Below are 19250 nucleotides of genomic sequence, written 5' to 3' on the forward strand. Positions count from 1 at the left end.
ACAACGAGCTGGCCACAAACCTGTAATGGCGATCTTCGCGGACCACTTGCTGGTACCGTCCAGAACCGACTGCTTCACCGCCGACATGTGACCCGCATATGCTTCCTCGTCGACCCCGAAGACTGACCTAAACTCCGACGAGACTTTCTTTCACATGAGCTGTGCCAATGGCCTAGATCTCGTCCTACCTGTTTCATCTCTTTCTTTTTTTTTCCTTCACCCCCTGTTTCCCTATCTTTTCTCCATTCTATCTTTTATAACTTCGGGTTATTCGTTTCACTCGATTTTCCTTTAGTTTCTTTTCCTCTCGCACGAGACACGTTTCATCGTTTACTCTCCGACTAACGTTTTCTTTCTTTTTGTGCAAGCGTCGCGTGCAACGTGTAACGCGTGCTCGTGGTAATTGCATCACGGGATAATCCACTGCGTCGAGGGTTGCTAATGGGTTGCTGCTTTCTCTCCTCTAATTGCAATCGCATTTTTGCTCTAACCAAATGAATCTTGTTGTTACACTTGCTATTCTGATTTCGGGATTTTAAAACGTCGCCCTCGCGGAACCGGTATACAATTTTTCAGGCTGATTCTACGATTTTGAGTGAGACGTTGAAAGAGAATGTTTCATTAACGAGCTGTAAGGTTACACCGATGCTGTATTTTTATTAAATTCTGGATTTTTTATTGTTGATTAATACCGGACAAAATATTTGGTTTTAAGGATTAAAAGTGATTTTGGAACAGCTTCAGAACAATTCGAAGCATTTTTTATTACTTTTGCTACTGTTTTAGCAGATACTTTTAGAAATAAATTAAATCAACAACACAGGTTTCTCTAGTATAATTTTTGTTAATAATAGGAGATCGAAAAGCAAAAATTCTTTCTCAAGTAATTCAAATACATTCTGTTCTTTAATGTTTCAATCACCATCGTTTATGTGAGAAAAATCTCGTTGAATTTCTACTTATTACAATTTAAGCACACCACGTTGCACACGACGCTTTATTCAGAGTATGCACCGATAAGGCTTTTTCTCTATACATTTAACAATCAGGTCCAAGATTTTTGTTTACAACTGAATTTATATACGTATCATTACATGACAAGATCATATCAATTACTAAAAATACAAAGCTTCTTTCCATAATGGAATTAAAATTCACTAACGCTATCGTTAAACTAAGATTATCCATGTTATGTTCTTAAACAAAAGGACCCATCGAAAGGATCTGAAACAAATTGATCGATCCGCGAAAGCCATCGAGGAAAAGAAACGTAATTTATCTAAACTTAAAACTCCCGAAAATGTACGCTTCGTAACTTTTCGATTGACAAATAACTCTGTTTATCGAAACGTCGATATCACGGTCTGATCGCGCATAAATCAACTTCCGTGCAACTACGTGGATCCATTTTATCGACGAATATTTTTCATAGAACGGATATTTTCAGCGAACATGCGCCCTTTTGTAATTAACGCGTTCAGGTCATCGATCAGACGGTTAACGAGGTCGTTGATTGTCCGATAGTAACTAAATTTTCTTCCACGTATCTTCGACCTTTCGAAAGCCATAGTCGGGACGTACGACCAATGACTAGATATATTTACACATTTTTTTCTGACCCTTCACCCCCCTCAGAGAAGACGAGACCCGGCCTTGTGCATGATAGCGAGATTTTCGGTTCATTTCACACGTTCGTTCTCGCGCCTTTTTACCCTGGCTTCGCAGTCGCCATTGCCTTGCCCTTTTTCACGTTATGGACACGTTCAAAGAGATTGCTATCCGATTATATCGTGTCGGTATGCTGTCACCATTGGATACGTTGCTTCCAATCCCGCTTTGTACACCTTGTACAATTTCGCATTGCAGACCATTCATGTTAGACGATATCGGGCTGCGCGAAATCATGAGACGAGGAAAATTTCGTGATGAAAATGTAATCGTGGTCTGCGATGTACGGAATATTCGTTTTTAGAAATTATTTGTTCGTCTGTTTCGTATCTTTTGAATAATTCCTTCAATTATTTTATATTGAAGTTATATATTCGTACAATACGAGCAAATTCCTTCAATTATTTTATATTGAAGTTATATATTCGTACAATACGAGCATACGTATTTTGTACCAATATATGAGAAAAAAAAGGCACGTGAAAGTTATCCACTTATACGATTGAGTTTTATAAGTAGAAATGTATCCTTTTTATTCTTACTATGAAAGCGAAATTCTCTTAAATATAACTTTCAAAAACTGGATAGGTTCGTATATCGATCGTTCGTGCAGTTATGTTCCTGTAAAAAAATACTCGAATTCTGCCCAAACATAGAAATGTATTTCTATTAATCTCGGTTTGTAGTTCCCTAAAAAAAAGTCGAAAATCTTTGAAAGAACTCGTTCCCTTGCTTTTACTCACATCTTATTTACTCATTTTTACACCGTGTAGATACAAATTTTCCGCATTCCACCGCTTCATTTAGCGGGGATATCTGATTTTCCAGCGGCATGAGCGTGAAACGCGATGCAAAAATGCTTGATACAACGTTCGAAGACCGGTAAACACGACGCTGTACTTATTTCTCTGGCAATTCTCATTCGCAGGACGACGATAGCTGCTTCATTAACTAGTAACCGATGAACAAGCATGGAGTACCTTGAAACGAAACAACCATCGCTCGATGAATTATCCATTGACGTTCGATGGATCGGTTCTTAACGTATTCACGAACGGAGAAGCAGTATTAATTAACCCCGATTCCCACTAATTTATACACCCGATCGCTTAGTAGCTTTTATCGACATTTTAGATCATGCTCATCGCTTCGAGTAGCGGATATTTCGATATTTTCAATTCTAAAGGTTGAAAGACCGGCTCCATTGAAAAGACGATGCTTGAATAATAATCGGCTATTAATGTTAATCTCGTGGAAATGAACGTCAAGTTTTTTAGAAGGAGCAAAACATATTTTGTGTTAAGTGAATGACTCACTTAAGAAGAAATACATGGTTGATTGGCTTGTGATTTATATTATTTGAATCGCGTAATTTCACGAAAGTAGTTCTTCGGTATAATCGCGGATGAGTAAGAGTTACGATGGATGGAATTACTTTGCAAAGTAATATTTTTATCCGTCTAAATGTTTAGGTAGACAAATTAAAAAAGTATGATATATTATCGTAATAATTTTCATATCGTAGGAATAACATATGAATATACTATAAAACAATAAATTCATTTATTTCCTATTAAGATCGATAATATTAATTTGTAACGATAGTTGTAATCAGCCTCAAATATCTCGAAATAGAAATTTAACGTATTATTTATTCGTTAAATCAATACCGAATTTAACTACTGTTAAAAAAGTACTGCTTACGGATAAGAACGTTAATGAGCTCTAATTATACGGTTCTTATCATTCTTTTAACTCGATACGATTACGTTCAATTACTCAAACTTGATAATTAGTATCAGTCGCGAAATACAAAATTTCGTTTAAGACAGCAAATATTTTCTTCTACGTGAAAATGAAGATAAGAGATAAATGTAATATAAGGAACGGTTGAATTCGTACAATTATTCATATGTATTCCTATCGATCGAACGATCGAAATAGCTCGATCTTCATAAAGAAATCCTACAGGTACGTATAACAGGTTGTTAAAGAAACTCCATATCAATTTATAACTTGTTTATAACATAATCCAGAAGACCAAATATTCTTATGCTGAGACGTGCATCGATAATGGTATTGTCTGATTATAATTCACGGTGGTATTGTCTCATTACAGAATCCGCACTAATGAGCCGCGGATCATCAATAATAGCCCCCTGGAAGGCAGCTGCATCGCTGATTAATTTCCCAGCGTGTGAAGATACGATTAGGATGGCGTCGCATCGCGTCGTAGCGATTATGAGGCTTGCAATGGAATTATCCTACCGATCAACTACGTTATTATTAGCTGAAGTTTCGAAGTAAGCAAAGGAACGCGGATTAGGCACGCGAACGAGCACTTCCGTTGCTTTTCGGAACGATCAACACCGATGTTCCTGCCTACCGGCATCGGAAATTGCAATTTCGACCTATGCGCTGCCGTTGATTACTTAATAACTGATAATGAGTCCGATCGACGCGTCTCTAATCGCGTTCAAGTCGATAGTATGATTTTGTAGGATTGATCGTGACCGACGTAACAGAGGACCAAACATCGCGTATAGCTCGAGAAAATGGCACAATTGGTTCATCGATTTATAATTGTTGGAAATATTTAATTAAAGAAAATAATAAAATTTTGTTTTTTCGATCATTATAATATATAATTTTTCGTTTCATATTGGACATTAATTAATGGATATTAAATATTAATTTAAATTTTTCAGATTGATATTTATTATTTCTATCGTGAGAATTTCAAAAATTTTCTGTTTAATATTGAAAATATTAATCGTTGCCTGTTTCATAATTTTAAGAATCGTTTATGCGATTTAAAATTGATATATTAATTTTCAAATTTTCGTTATTAATACACGTATGTATGATATTGTTGCGGAGGTGAATATTGAATTCTATTCGGCATTTATTTCGGGAATTTTATCGCATGTGTTAGTTTGTTATATCTTTCCTTCTTACACGTAGATCAAACAGTTCGGACCGTAGCTAGTGGACGTATCGCGCTTGTTATTTGTTTAGTTTCATTCTAAGATATACAGGACTTGATAGAAAAAACAAGAAAAGATACCTTTTCGTCGTTATATTTTCGTTTTGTTAGAACAAACGACGAAAGCTAAACTCGATCTAGTGTCTTTTTGTTTTTTTATCATTAATCGGAATCCGATAGTACACGTTATGGCTTTTAAGATAACTGGCATACATGTACAGATAATGTTTCAATTTTTTAAATTTACATATACATAGACTGTTTTACTCTGTATCAATGTAAACGTAATATCAATGTTTCATATGAAAAAAAAAAAAAAAAAAAAAATCGTAGAACTCGTCGCTAAATTATAGGAACAAGACACGACGAATATTTAGTACGATATCTTTATTTCGGAAACGATTGCATTTGATTACGATAACGATAAATTGAAAGTTAAAGAACTGATATATATTTACATCGAACATACTAGAAACGCCGAGGGACGTGTTTCACCGATTTTTATGACTGTTATACATCAAAATATATTATGTTTTCCTTTTTCGGGTAAAAATTTTTCTGTGCAAGCGCCGTATCGACTTCGACGTCGACTTATCGGTATACGAACATATATCGCGAAGAATACCGTAAAATATGGCACAGATTAACGAGTGCAAAGATAGAGTTTCGATAATACATAATTCGCAAACACTACAAATACATGATACGTAACGAGAATCATAAATTGTGTATACACAGTTCTCGATTTGCATCTATTTCTGCTAAACTTTGAAATACATGTGTTTTGAAATGACTTATGCAGATACTAATAATTCCGTAACGATTCTAATCGTAAGTTAACCGGTATACTATACATTTGTAGCATTTCTTTGAATACTTTTTATAAAACACGCGATTGTTTAAATACAACAAGATTTTATTAATCATAGCCTTATTTTCTTATTTTTATTAGGAATATTAAATGGTTATCGGGGAGATTTTTAGAGAACGAGGAAGAAGCATCGATTATTTTCTTCAACTTATTTTCTTAACCGCTGTGCAGTTTGAATTAATTGAATTACCGATATAGATATTAATTTACCGTAAGTACATTTTCCAGAATAGATCGCATTTGTTCATTTATTTAACGAGAGTTAAATGGCAGAGAACGAGCTCTGCTTCTTTCGGCAAACACAATATTCTTCTCGCTTTTAAAACGTGGAACATATTATTTTGTACTTAAAATCAACTTAATAAAAATACGCCACCATGAATACGTTGTTGGTTATGAAAATACGAAAGTTCAGTTAAATTATGAGCCGGCTTTAATGAAATGTCAAACGCTGCTTCGACCGCAAAGGTTAAGCCTCTCTTTTTTCATTTATTAAAACTCAGTCTGACAATCAGTATATAGTAAAATATTGTGATGCAACCACAGAAAAGTTAATAAATTTTGAAAATCTTCGTGATTAAATTTTTCATGAAAATAATTACGACGAACTTCTGAAAAATTCTCCCTTTACATTCGAAACGTATCGATCGTAAATTCTGGATTTAAAGCAAAATCAATGCTCGAGTCGCTGTAAGTGGTGGCCCTAAGTCGTTCGAAGAACTTGCTTGGATAAGTAGATTAAAAGATGGTAAAGCAGGTTTATGAGATATCCTTAAGAAAAGAATCAAATAAAAAAATATCCGAGAGTGGACATTCTGATTTTACGAGCTTAAAAAGTAACGGAAGATACAGCATCGTTTCTCGATGCTATCGACCCATTTAATCCTGTAAAATTGCTCAATTTTAATACGAGAAACTTACCGCTACATATTTGAATGTCTGAGAAAAGAAATTACTAGTATCGTGATATCGTTATACGTGTAATTTATATTTTTCATGAATTTTCATAACTTTGCAATCATCGTCATGCAACGGAAAATGTTTTATTATTCTAAAAGTTTCTTAGGTTTTCCAATCGTGATCTGTGTGATTATACGTTTTAATGTTCTTTGTGACGAGTTTTAACAAGTTCCGTAACTCGTCGACCCGAAATGCTTTTCAACTTCGTCGGTTGGGGAAAACTAGTTACTACCGACGTTAACTCCCAGATGTACCTACATGTTCGACTTAATCCCATACACGCTATGTACTGTTTACCAAGTTACCGAAGGTAACATTCCCAAGGATTCGACATATATTACACAATTTTGGATTTATTTTTGATGTGATTTACGAATTTTTATATTAGTCCTATCTCCGATAAGTTTTTATTACATTTGTTGCATCATTGATTTTTGGAAGATGTTTGACAGAGGAATCTTTTTAGCAAATTTTAATTCTTCGTAACTATCGATCGAACATTAACAATTGTTAAATACATTCGGCTAATAAACTTCGCCGTGAAAGTACTAAATCGTGTGTGTATTTTATGTAAATATAACTGGAGATATTCGAGGAGATTTTATATGAAAATTTGTATTGGTTTTGCTTTCTGCTACCTGTTACGGATTGTTACATCGAATTATTAAAATTGTTTCAAAAATCGAGATTACGATTTATGATTTCAAGGAAATTTCTGCAGATTCTTGAAAATGTCTCAAAATCGACCACGTTATCGATGATTATTTCTCACACGCTTTTCGATAAAACGCTTTCTACATTTAAGTGGATTCCACGTGCATTGCGATATAACGATTAGCTCGGCGACTTCGAACACTCGACGTGATCGCGACACCGCTACAAATTTTACAATTTTACAATCGGAAGTTTGATCTTGATCAATCGATCGAACCTTCGTCGAATCTGCATCGTCTCGTTGGCATTTTTGAGCAACTTTGACAGAGAAAATGGACCAGGGCTCTTTCATTCAGGAAACACCTATCTATTTTTCTGTCACCGAGCAAACGTCGCTATAATTTCGCGTCGATATCAAGTTCAGTATAAATTGCAGACTTGGAAATGTAATATTATATTACGTATTTCATTTTTAAATCGCGAGAGATTAGCAATAATTGATTCGATTGGTTCTAAAGGTTATAAATAGTAGTTAATTCTTGGAATTTAATTTTTACCATTCACTTTTTCTACTGTTTATTCAAGGTTTCAATTACACAATCAAGAGACACTCAGATTCGATTCCTAAATCCTATCACAAAATTATTCCTATCATATAAAACACTTTTTGCAACAAATCCTAATCCCCAGCACCCTTAACTTGTTAGTTGACTCATTTTTCAACAAGAAATTTCTACAATTATGAAACTAAAACCAAAGAAAGACAGAAATCGATGACGTTAGTTCTAATCCTTTTACATATAAATATAATGTAGTCTATTTTTCTTAGAAATGCAATGGCACGTAAACAGATGGAATATCTGAAATCTTGAAATTCGAATGACGAGTCAACTCGTCTTTGCTGGTTAACGGGTTAATGACAAAATTGCTGTCCATTCTTGTCGCTGTCACGGAAGACTAATTGTAATTTAGCCAATTGTTACACGTGTCTCGAGCCTGGCCGCATTCTCCAACTCGACAAGTACAATTCTCCTCGCTGGTAACCATATCGTACAAGAGAACAAAAGTGTATTAGGCACGCTGGCAGTTTTTCAGCTGGAAAATGCAAAAGTGGGGTATACATATTTTGAATTCCGTGCTCTCGTGGACAGATCCAACCGGACGATTCCGTAGAAAAGAATAATGCGACATGGCATGTTGCGTGAGGTTGTTGGGAAAACGGAAAAGATCGTAGTCGCTTTCAGAGCTCTTTATTGTGCAACGGACGGTCAACCTAAATTCACCTATTTCACTGTCCCTGCACATTCTGAATGCCGCTATTTGCGCACGCAAATTTGCGGTCCTACGATAACTGGACTCAGCGCGGCTAACTCATGCAAATGCAAAAACTTCTCGAGCTCGTTTTGCAACGCGAGTCGAAACTTCGCACCCGGTGGCTCTGCTCGTTGGCGTGTAATACGAATTTCATTCTGCTTCTGTCTTTTCAGAAATGGAATAATACGCGCTTAAACGTAACAGGCTCCCTTTCACCAGTTTTTGAAATAGTTTACGCGAAAGTATTTCAATTTGTGAAAATTTTAATTGTACACTGTTCCTCTTTAATATACATAGTTTATAATTTCGTTGATGATTATTCAGCGGATGTAACATAAATGAAAATTTATATCCTTTGTGCTTTATCGCTGTAGAATTGTTTTAATAAGCGAATTATTAAAAGCTTTTGCGATGGTGATATTCGTAAAAGTGTTTCTTGTTCGAAGTTAACGACCATTTAATTAATTATTTCTTGTTGAAAGGTCAACATTTTTATAGTTTCTGGTTTATCATTATAGAATTTTTTTCATTGATTCATTAAATTTTTTCATGATCAAAATCGTACGATATTTTGTATAATAATACATAATATAATATATATATAATAATATGTATATAATATCGTATATTATTACTATTAGACGATTTATTTGCAAGTTATTGTACGAGCGTAATGTTCAAATAGAGAAAAGCCAGGGAACGATTTCAGATATAAAATACTAATTTATACATGTATCCTATACATTCTACGTTCACGTATTTCTATGAAAAATTCACTCTTACAAAAATTGCAATACTTTGGTCAATTCCTTAATCATAGACATGTTTCGCGTTATTTAAAGTACCTTAAAACAAACGATCATGTGTATAATCTTAAATATAAAATTCCGAATTATTCTCGATAGTATATACAATAATACAAATCTCGATACTGACCGAATACTATTGTGCTATATAATTATCTTTGTCCACGAGTTTTGATTAAACGATTGCCATTTTTCGACCACAAATCCCACCCATCCAACTTCCTTAAACTTTCTCAAAGAATTCCAATTTTTGAATAAATATTTTGAATTCGAAGGCACGTATACAGCAGTGATTATTTTATTTACATTTTCTTCTACCGAAAGAACGGTAGAATACTTTGAGTTTAAAGAGTTTAATTAATAATTTCTTATACTGACAGGCAATGGCGACGGATCATTGATCCAGCTAAGTGGATCGCAATAGATCGACTGTTTCTTCCCTGAAAGTTGTTCGTTGCCACTGACGGGATTTTCCGTCGAGTCGATTATGCTGCGACAAAAGAAAATCGGGAAGAAGAGAAAAGATATGCTGAGAAGGACTCACCGGATCAGCTCGAAGATCTCTGGCTTTTCTCGTTCTCTCTGTTGCATTCTCTCTTTCATGGCTGTGATGATGCTGTTCGCCTTATCCTCGGCGCCATGCTTCGAACTCTTCTCGGCCGCTCCTGGCAAAATGAAAAAGGCAAACGATGAAGATTTTATTTCGACAGCGTAACGTTGTTTAGCCGGTTTCAAGGACGATGACGTCTATGTTCTTACCGAGAACGTAGAATATTTTGTACAAGATTTATTCTGACGCAAATACACTACGCTTTATGTGCTGTTCTTGTATCAACTATATAGGGTAGTAAGAAAATAAAGAGAGTTCAAAGTTTAGACTCAAAGTAGATTACATAGTTATGTATTTACATAGCATTCAAAAGTAAATAATACAGAATATGGATGAATTATGTTAGATAATAGTGAGGTTGATTATTATACATGTTGGTTGGTTTATTAAACAGACGAGTGATAAAATTGTAATAGTCAGTGAATACTAAAATCACTTCAAGTATAAGTTCAAATCTCAGCGAAACGTTTAAAACACCAAAAGAATAGACACGTTCGTAGTTTATTATTGGATAATTCTGTAAGTAATACCGTGTAAATTAATATAAATTAATATTGTACTAAATTAAACGAACAGCTGCAAAACAGGCTGTTTTTCCTTCCATCATCATTTGAAACCTACAGTAGCGATTCGTGACTTTAGTTATTCATTTTTGAAAAATTGTAACTTAATTGTTTAAGAAACTAATCAATAGCGTATTTTGTCTCATTGTCTACACTTGTTTACCATTATTATGCTAAATTTTCTATTCTCCTTCCATAAGATTCCTACCGCGACGAGGTTCACTGTTTTCCATATGAAAACTGCATTAATTATGGAATGACCTAATATTTTATAGAAACTTCTCTTAGTTAAGGGATTTGCCAGTTTCATAGACGTAAATCTAATTAAATCAGACTGTGAACAAAATAGTGTACGGATTACGCAATTATTTATCATTTTTTTAGCTGATCTAGAAGGATATATTCCTTTATACAACATGACTGTACTAGCAGGACGTATTAACGTAATCTGCTTTAATCAGCTGTTGTAGGTCGGTAACTGATCCAGCATAAACACGCCGTTGCGATACATAATAGGGATTAGAGTGACGTTAAAAATAAGACACACACATTCTGTGCTTTATTAAATTCCTAACTAAATTCTAATGAATAAATAGTACGTGTGCATATAGAAGATTTGATAAAATACAGATTTACGGTTCGCAGATTAATATTACCATTTTCTTCCTTTCTCATTTCTTCTTTCTTCCTTACGTTTATTTGTGATGTTTATTTATTACGTATTATATTTATATACGGTTAATATATTATAAAATTCATTATTTTCATTATATCTTAACAAGTCAGTTCGTGAGTATTTTCATAATTATATAAATCATTAACTTTCTTCAATAATTTCAGTAATTTTATTTCGATGCTACTATTTCCATAATTCTGTTCGTTATAATTAGACTGCATCTGTTTATACAGATTTATACTTTTATGAAGATAAAGCGGATTTTATGTTATACGGAATACTTTGAAATGTATCATGCTTATATTGGTAAAAATGAAAACCAATCCGACGATATATGCACATAGAAATTGCAAGATATTTGTCGCAAGCATATACTTCGTAAAGCTTCTAGCAAGCCACAAGAGTTTCTGACACCATCTTCAGCATTAATTACTTGTATGTTCGAGACTTGCAAGTTGACAAGTTGAAATACAGTCAAGAGACTTGAGAGTCGCATACTAACTTTTTACTAAGACTTCTATAGGCATTCTGAGATTTGTTTCAGATTTTACTTCTATAGTCACGGACAGTCGGTCTTCACTATAGCGTTCATGAAAATTTAAGAAGTCTCGTATGACACACACGACACGTTTGTAAGAATTTCCTAAGTATTAGGTTGTCCGGAAAGTGTCTTTCTTTCGCAAACGTGTTTTCTACAATCTTCATACAAACGTGAAACCAAGTTTGTAAAATGTCACTGTGTTTATCTCAACAAAACAAAATGGATCGTACGTAATTCGACAAAATAATATAAAACAAAAAACGTTTATTATTTCCTCATAAAACGAAAGAAACTTTTCGGACAACCTAATATAACTTGATACAACAACAACATTTGCGATACATCAACACGGCGCAATTTATTAAGTCTACCATTAAACTTAATAAATTACAGAGACAATAACTATTGCAGTGAATATGTTCGAGCGACTATACTTTCCAAAAGTAAGTTTCGCGATTTCAATGGCGAATCCGCAACTTTTCTCCGTAACTTTATCTCAACGATTTCTTTTCGAGCAGTTTTCGTGGTCTCGGTTTCCAAGGACACACACTTGAAGCTTTTCCGCGAGATACGCGTGAAAACGCAACCGTCGCGTCTTTCGTCGAGCGGAACATTCGAGCTTTAATTTTCCGGTGTAAGCTTCATCCTAAGCTCGTTTTATGCACGACTCTGGGTTCTTGCGCGAGTAACATCACCGCGGCTTAACCAGACCGGAAATTACACGTTCTGATCGTTCAGATGTAGACTACGTAGCAAACTCCAGGCGAACGTTGGCGAAAAATCGATCTCACCCGCTGGAAAATGGACGCGCTTTGACTGACAACACTTCTGGGAATTCCTTGTGTTTTTATCACCAACTATGAAAAAATGTCTGTTGGTCAAGGGATGCGTCGAATCTGCTGAAATATCTCGACAAGCAGATGATCGTAAAACGAAAAATTCGGTGAAAGTTATTTTACTACATATATTTGTTGGAATAACGTTTTCCACACGCGTATGCAATTAATAAATTATCAATAAAAAATCTGTGAAATCGTGAATGTGAAGAGTTTTTTAGTATCGTGGACGAAAGACCTAAGAGATACCGAGCGAACCATAAACAATATCGCGAGAAAGCCTAAGTGCCGACAGGCCCAACAATGTATCGTCGGTCCTTCGATCGAATAGTTTCGCGGAAAAGGCCTGGCCACGAGCGGTTGCGGGACACGTGCGTGGTGGGGCTGAGACAAAAGACAAAGGGATGCTAAGGGTGTAAGACGAATTAACCCTTTCGCTTCGAGCGCCGCTTATAGGCGGCGACAACGAGACGACTCCTGAGTCCGGTACCCCATATGTGCATATACAAGTGCTATCTGTAGTCAATAATATATTTTTTCGTTATCAGTAGAACATCTTCTGTTGATTTTATTGACATATTGGATTGATCATTTCATTTCTTAAAGTTACTCATTGTTGAAACAACATCAAAACGTTTCACGCAATATATTTCAAACATCCAAACGATCGTATGCTGTTTCATGCTAAAAAATCTATTAAATCCATTGACAGTGAAACGATATTTTATATATGGTTCTTACAAGAATTATTGTTATTTAAGACTTAGGAGAACGTATATACAGCAACCACGCACACTGTGCGTATCTCTGGCGCGCGTTTCCGTTCGGTGACAGTACTTCGGCGGATTGGACTGCCGAAACAGTCAGTGTTAGTTGAGAAGTCAGAGAGTGTGAATCGACAAGTCGGAGAATGCGAATTGCGTTGTCGACATAGTGTTGCTGACGTTGTCGAGAAAGCGTGAACCGCGTTGGAACCGTGGTGACGAGAGTTGCAAATTAACTATTTAGTTGTCTTAATTATAGCACGTTATTGTATTTAGTTCACGTTAAACAGCCATCGTTTCTTGTTTAACCAGCAGCTGCTTAATCCATTTTAAATAAATTAATTGTAGTAAGATCCTACAGTTTATTGTGACAAAAAATATTTTTGAAGAATACAATCAAATAATTTATCGGAAGTGAATTCTTTGCTCACGCTGCCTTCAAACGATCGATAATATTGTCAATGTTTCAAGGTCCTTAACATCTTGCTACTTATCGATATTTATTCACAAACCGCATTTTCTTATTCATAATACGTTCATTTTCGAGTCAGCGTTCGTTCAACTATGTCGAGCGAGACGAAAGCTTGTGCAGCTATTATTTTGAAAAAGATATTATCAATGAAAAGACCAAGAAAGGAAAGAGATAGGTTGGTGTGTGGTTTTTAAGAAAAGGTATATTCTCACATATAAATTTGTTCAGCGAAATTCGAATATTCACTGCAAAAGATTTTTAAAATTTTCGTATAAGTAGCGCGTGTTTTGAAGAACTGTTGAAATATTCTCTATATTGAAATATCGTCGATATTACATTGACGACATGCATATATCGTGCGAGGGTCCCTTTACACGTACTATGATATTGAGAATCTTGAAATATTGACAGTATACATATAGTGAACGTTTGATAGCTCTCTTAGATGAAAAGGTGACATATCCGTGAATTCTTTTGTTCTGTATAATTTTTGCGATAAGTAGATGTTTAAAATATGAAACACACGATTTCGCGTAATTCGAAAACTTTGAATGGGAAACGTAGGTATCTCAATGTATTCGGAGCTAAGTTTGTCACAACTAAATGTAGAAATCGAAAGAAAAAATGAAAATGTTCAGCCAGGCGTGTATTTCGAAACGTCATTGTAGAGAGAACCGTCCCCTATGGTGAGGATTTTTTAATATTGAACAAAATAAAGCATCGAATTACTCGTAAACTCTGTCCGTTATTGGAAATAGTTTCAGATATAGTATGATATGTGAGCTTTTTACTTGTTATTGATGCACGACGGTTTGCTTGATTTTTTGAAACTGAATTTGTAATATTTCATTCTGTCTCTGAACGTTCGAACACGACTCCATTTTCGCTACGGAATATATCTCAATAATTACGGAGATTATCTTCAATTAATTTTGCGACAGTTGAAATCAACAATTTAATTTATCTCGAATATTAGTACATATTTCTAGCCAATCAGAAACAATGTCTACTACCCTCACTTTTCCGACCAAAAATGTCATTAACAAATCCGATGGTCCCCTGCGCTAGACACACCCATCACCCAGCTCTCCTCCGACACAGCATCGTCACTTTCGTACGACTTTCTTTTCGGTGTTAGAACAGTCAACAAGTTTGTAACGGGTTCTACCATTAAACCAATTCTTCCTCGTCGTTAGAACATTTAACAAGTTTGTAACGGGTTCTACCCTTAAACAAGTTCTTCCTCGTCGTTAGAACATTTAACAAGTCTGTAACGGTTTCTACCATTAAACCAATTCTTCCTCGTCGTTAGAACATTTAACAAGTTTGTAACGGGTTCTACCCTTAAACCAATTCTTCCTCGTCGTTAGAACATTTAACAAGTTTGTAACGGGTTCTACCCTTAAACCAGTTCTTCCTCGTCGTTAGAACATTTAACAAGTCTGTAACGGTTTCTACCCTTAAACCAATTCTTTCTCGTCGTTAGAACATTTAACAAGTTTGTAACGGGTTCTACCCTTAAACCAATTCTTCCTCGTCGTTAGAACATTTAACAAGTTTGTAACGGGTTCTACCCTTAAACCAGTTCTTCCTCGTCGTTAGAACATTTAACAAGTTTGTAACGGGTTCTACCCTTAAACCAATTCTTCCTCGTCATTAGAACATTTAACAAGTTTGTAACGGGTTCTACCCTTAAACCAGTTCTTCCTCGTCGTTAGAACATTTAACAAGTCTGTAACGGGTTCTACCCTTAAACAAGTTCTTCCTCGTCGTTAGAACATTTAACAAGTTTGTAACGGGTTCTACCCTTAAACCAGTTCTTCCTCGTCGTTAGAACATTTAACAAGTTTGTAACGGGTTCTACCCTTAAACCAATTCTTCCTCGTCGTTAGAACATTTAACAAGTCTGTAACGGTTTCTACCCTTAAACAAGTTCTTCCTCGTCGTTAGAACATTTAACAAGTTTGTAACGGGTTCTACCCTTAAACAAGTTCTTCCTCGTCGTTAGAACATTTAACAAGTCTGTAACGGTTTCTACCATTAAACCAATTCTTCCTCGTCGTTAGAACATTTAACAAGTTTGTAACGGGTTCTACCCTTAAACCAATTCTTCCTCGTCGTTAGAACATTTAACAAGTTTGTAATGGGTTCTACCCTTAAACCAGTTCTTCCTCGTCGTTAGAACATTTAACAAGTCTGTAACGGTTTCTACCCTTAAACCAATTCTTCCTCGTCGTTAGAACATTTAACAAGTTTGTAACGGGTTCTACCCTTAAACAAGTTCTTCCTCGTCGTTAGAACATTTAACGAGTCTCTAACGGGTTCTACCTTTAAATCAGTTCTTTTCCGTCGTTATAATAGTCAAAACGTCTGTGACGGGTTTCTTACTTATCTTGTACCGATGCATCAGTGTAACTATTCGTCTTTACAAAGCTGCTGGAATAAACGATATTATATATGTATTAACACAGTGTAAACTCAACCTAACCACCCCTATTATCGTAACAGAAATAAGGGGATCGATCAGTTCGTGGCGTCGATTGTTTAATCGTAACGGGAATTTACGTGCCTTCTCGCGATCGCGTCTCTCTCTCATATTCTAAGGTTAATATTCTAATAATAATTTGACAACTCTATAATAATATAATATACACGCCTCTGTTCGCTTGTTTAAACTTTATCAATTACGAAAAATCATCCTACGCCTATATCAAACGTCCAAAAATTTCTCCAACTTCATCAGCAATTCTTCTCTGTTCTCTAACGGAACAAAGATAATTCCGATTCGAAGCGACGTTTGACATTCTAATCAAAATTCCGATACTCGTTAAAGAAACGAGCTTCAATCCCAAAATCTATCGTTTCCTGGGGAAATGGAATCCAATCTTTTCAGTAGCCGCAACATGTACCGCGTTACCTTTCGATCGAAGTTCATGGCGATCGCAATATATTTCGCCCACTGTGTCCGATTGCACGACTTCCAACCACTATTTTCTCGTGTATCCGTGCAACGCGTTTCTCTGTTCGGTACGTTTCAATTGAGGCTGGGCAAGTAGCCCAGAGCCCAGCCATACCATACTGTTGGTTAAAATCGTTGTCTTTGGTGCTTGAAAACGTGCTGTATGTGGCGAACCAGGTCATTTACGGTAGCACGATTTCCAACCAGCAAAGAGAGAAATATCGATGCACCTGTTACGATCCGATCACAAGCAGCCACGAACAAGGGAAAATTAATACGCCGCAAAAGTAATATTATCGTTGTTTACCAAATACGAATAATGTTCGATGTTGGTATAAAATGCGATGAAACTTTAAAAATATAGTATAAGAATTTGTTATACCTATCTGTCGAATCAGCCGCAATCTCCACAAATAATATTTAGTATATTTATCAATCAGATATATATCATGTCCATTTCTAAATATTTCTCTAAATTTACGAGATTTCTGATCGTCTGGAATAATATCATTTGTGTGATGTTTCGCCAAAATGAAGTTTCATTACATGATAACGAATAGATTAATATATCGATATATATATATATTGATATTTCTAGTCATAGAAGACAAAAATCTAATAACTATTTGGTTGACCGAATAAATATTAAATACTTGCTATGATGCGTATCTTATTCGGGGAATTTTCTGTAGTTACAAAAATCTCTGGATAAATACGGAAAAATGTACGAGGGTGTCCGTGAATTCCAAATATATATAATATCCAAAGTAAGGTACATATCGTTATATTTAGAAAATAAAGCACGTTTCCATTCGAGTTTTGTTTCATCAGTTGTATGAGTAGAAATACGAATTTACATAAACATTTGCAGGATGTATCCTCGTTTCGGTTGCGTTCAGAGCCCCAAGAGTAACTGCTGACGCTTTTAATATGTACAAATTATCCGAAAAAAGGTCTGAATTAAACGTTGCTGCAGGTCAAAACAAATAACGAAATGTAAGTAATCACGATGATAAAGAAATATTCCATAAAAAACAGCACATTTTTTCTAGAATATCTCGGTGGTACTGTACGTTATTATTGTATGTATACTAACTATATCGTAGCAGAATAAATCAACAAACAAAGAGGATTTATTTGCGAAGAAGAAGCTGCACGATTATATTCCCATTACATCCATCTGTCTCATCTACTTTACGAAGCTGCGTGCGTGTTTCAGGATTCCGAGTAAACAATTGATTACGCGTTCTATGCTCGTAATTGATATTCATTGATCTAGTCGCTACTCGACTGTATTCGAACGCATTATTAATTCAACGTCCGACGAACGGATTTAACTGAAATAAAAACTCTTCGCGTACTCGAGATCCGATTGTGCGTGTGTCGATAAATCCCCGCGGCGCGTTCGTCGTATAATCTACCAATGTGAAAAACGGCCAAACTTTTCGCCTGGCGAGAGTTATTAGCGTTTTCATCAACACGCGCCAAAGCGTTGGTCGATTTAATTCTCAAACATCGACGATCGAATGAATAAGCGTCGCGTAACAAACGTCCAGTCATTTTCAACTCTCGATGACTCTTTCATACTTCACGCGATTAATTTGAAACGCTTTGAAATGTTCCGCTTTGGGAACTATTTTTTACGATTGAACTGCTCTTGCCAGATAGCCGATTAATTCTACTTCGCTAGGTAGGTCAATCGTAAAGTACTAGATATCGAGTCGAGTGAAATATTTATTTCGCAACTTTGCCGATACGTATTCATACAGAATCGCGTTAACACCGTGAATACACAGAGATATGCAGATTACTCGACGCACAATTTTCCTTATAAATTCGCAAATGGAAAATTTCGCGATTCCCAATTGTGTTAACAGTCAGGGTCAGTGAAAATGCTGATTCACTTATTATACACGCTTCATTCGTATTCTATTTATTATTTGCAACGTTTTATTCTTATAAATAGACCGTAAATGTTTAGGAGAATTCATATTTCCAACGGAGAAGTCTAAATAGGAACTTGGATCAGATATTTTTTAAATATATTGGCGACGAGTACTTTACTCTGAGTATTTTCTATATTATTGCATGTTGGGAAGCACACGAGCAATTTAAATGTACACATTTTAGAATATTACATTTCCTATAAATACATACGTAAACGTTCAGAGCGTACTTCTAAATATATATCCTTAAGAATGTTGTTAATATTGCATTCTGCCTGATTTAGAAATTACAGATATATATAACACGTATAATATAAATAATATAACGTTCACTATTATCCGCGATTTTAGATATCGTTTCGTCACAGCGAACAGAAAATTTCGCGGTGGCTGCAAGATTTATTTTAAAGTTCCTTCCGCTTTTTGCGGCCGCGTTCTACGCGACAGATATTAGAACTGCTCGTTAATTATATCTCTGCTTCGCTTCTGGTAATTAAATTTGGAGAAATGCGATGTAATTTCATCGCGTCTCAACGTAGTCGCGAGCCAAGTTAATGTCGTGATAGTTTTGTTTCGTATGCAGATCGTGCGACCTCGAGATCGCAAGGGAAGCGAAAATTCGCG

The 19250-nt window shown here is 35.4% G+C and overlaps 1 protein-coding gene across 13 annotated transcripts in view; it reads right to left on the reverse strand.

Moving 5' to 3' along the window:
- Unc-13 (unc-13) overlaps positions 1 to 19250 on the reverse strand; it is a 375091-nt gene that overhangs the window by 51149 nt on the left and 304692 nt on the right. For 11 of the 13 annotated variants that reach the window (XM_072009894.1, XM_072009885.1, XM_072009890.1 and 8 more), the window contains 2 exons: positions 9804 to 9924; positions 21 to 127 (listed from right to left, as the gene is read on the reverse strand). In XM_072009894.1, the coding sequence (XP_071865995.1) occupies positions 21 to 127; positions 9804 to 9924 (228 nt within the window). The remainder of the gene's footprint in view (positions 1 to 20; positions 128 to 9803; positions 9925 to 19250) is intronic. The other 2 variants (XM_072009823.1, XM_072009850.1) reach the window with 1 other exon arrangement.

The sequence above is a fragment of the Bombus fervidus genome, chromosome 1 (genome assembly GCF_041682495.2).
Source record: "Bombus fervidus isolate BK054 chromosome 1, iyBomFerv1, whole genome shotgun sequence".
Taxonomy (NCBI): domain Eukaryota; kingdom Metazoa; phylum Arthropoda; class Insecta; order Hymenoptera; family Apidae; genus Bombus; species Bombus fervidus.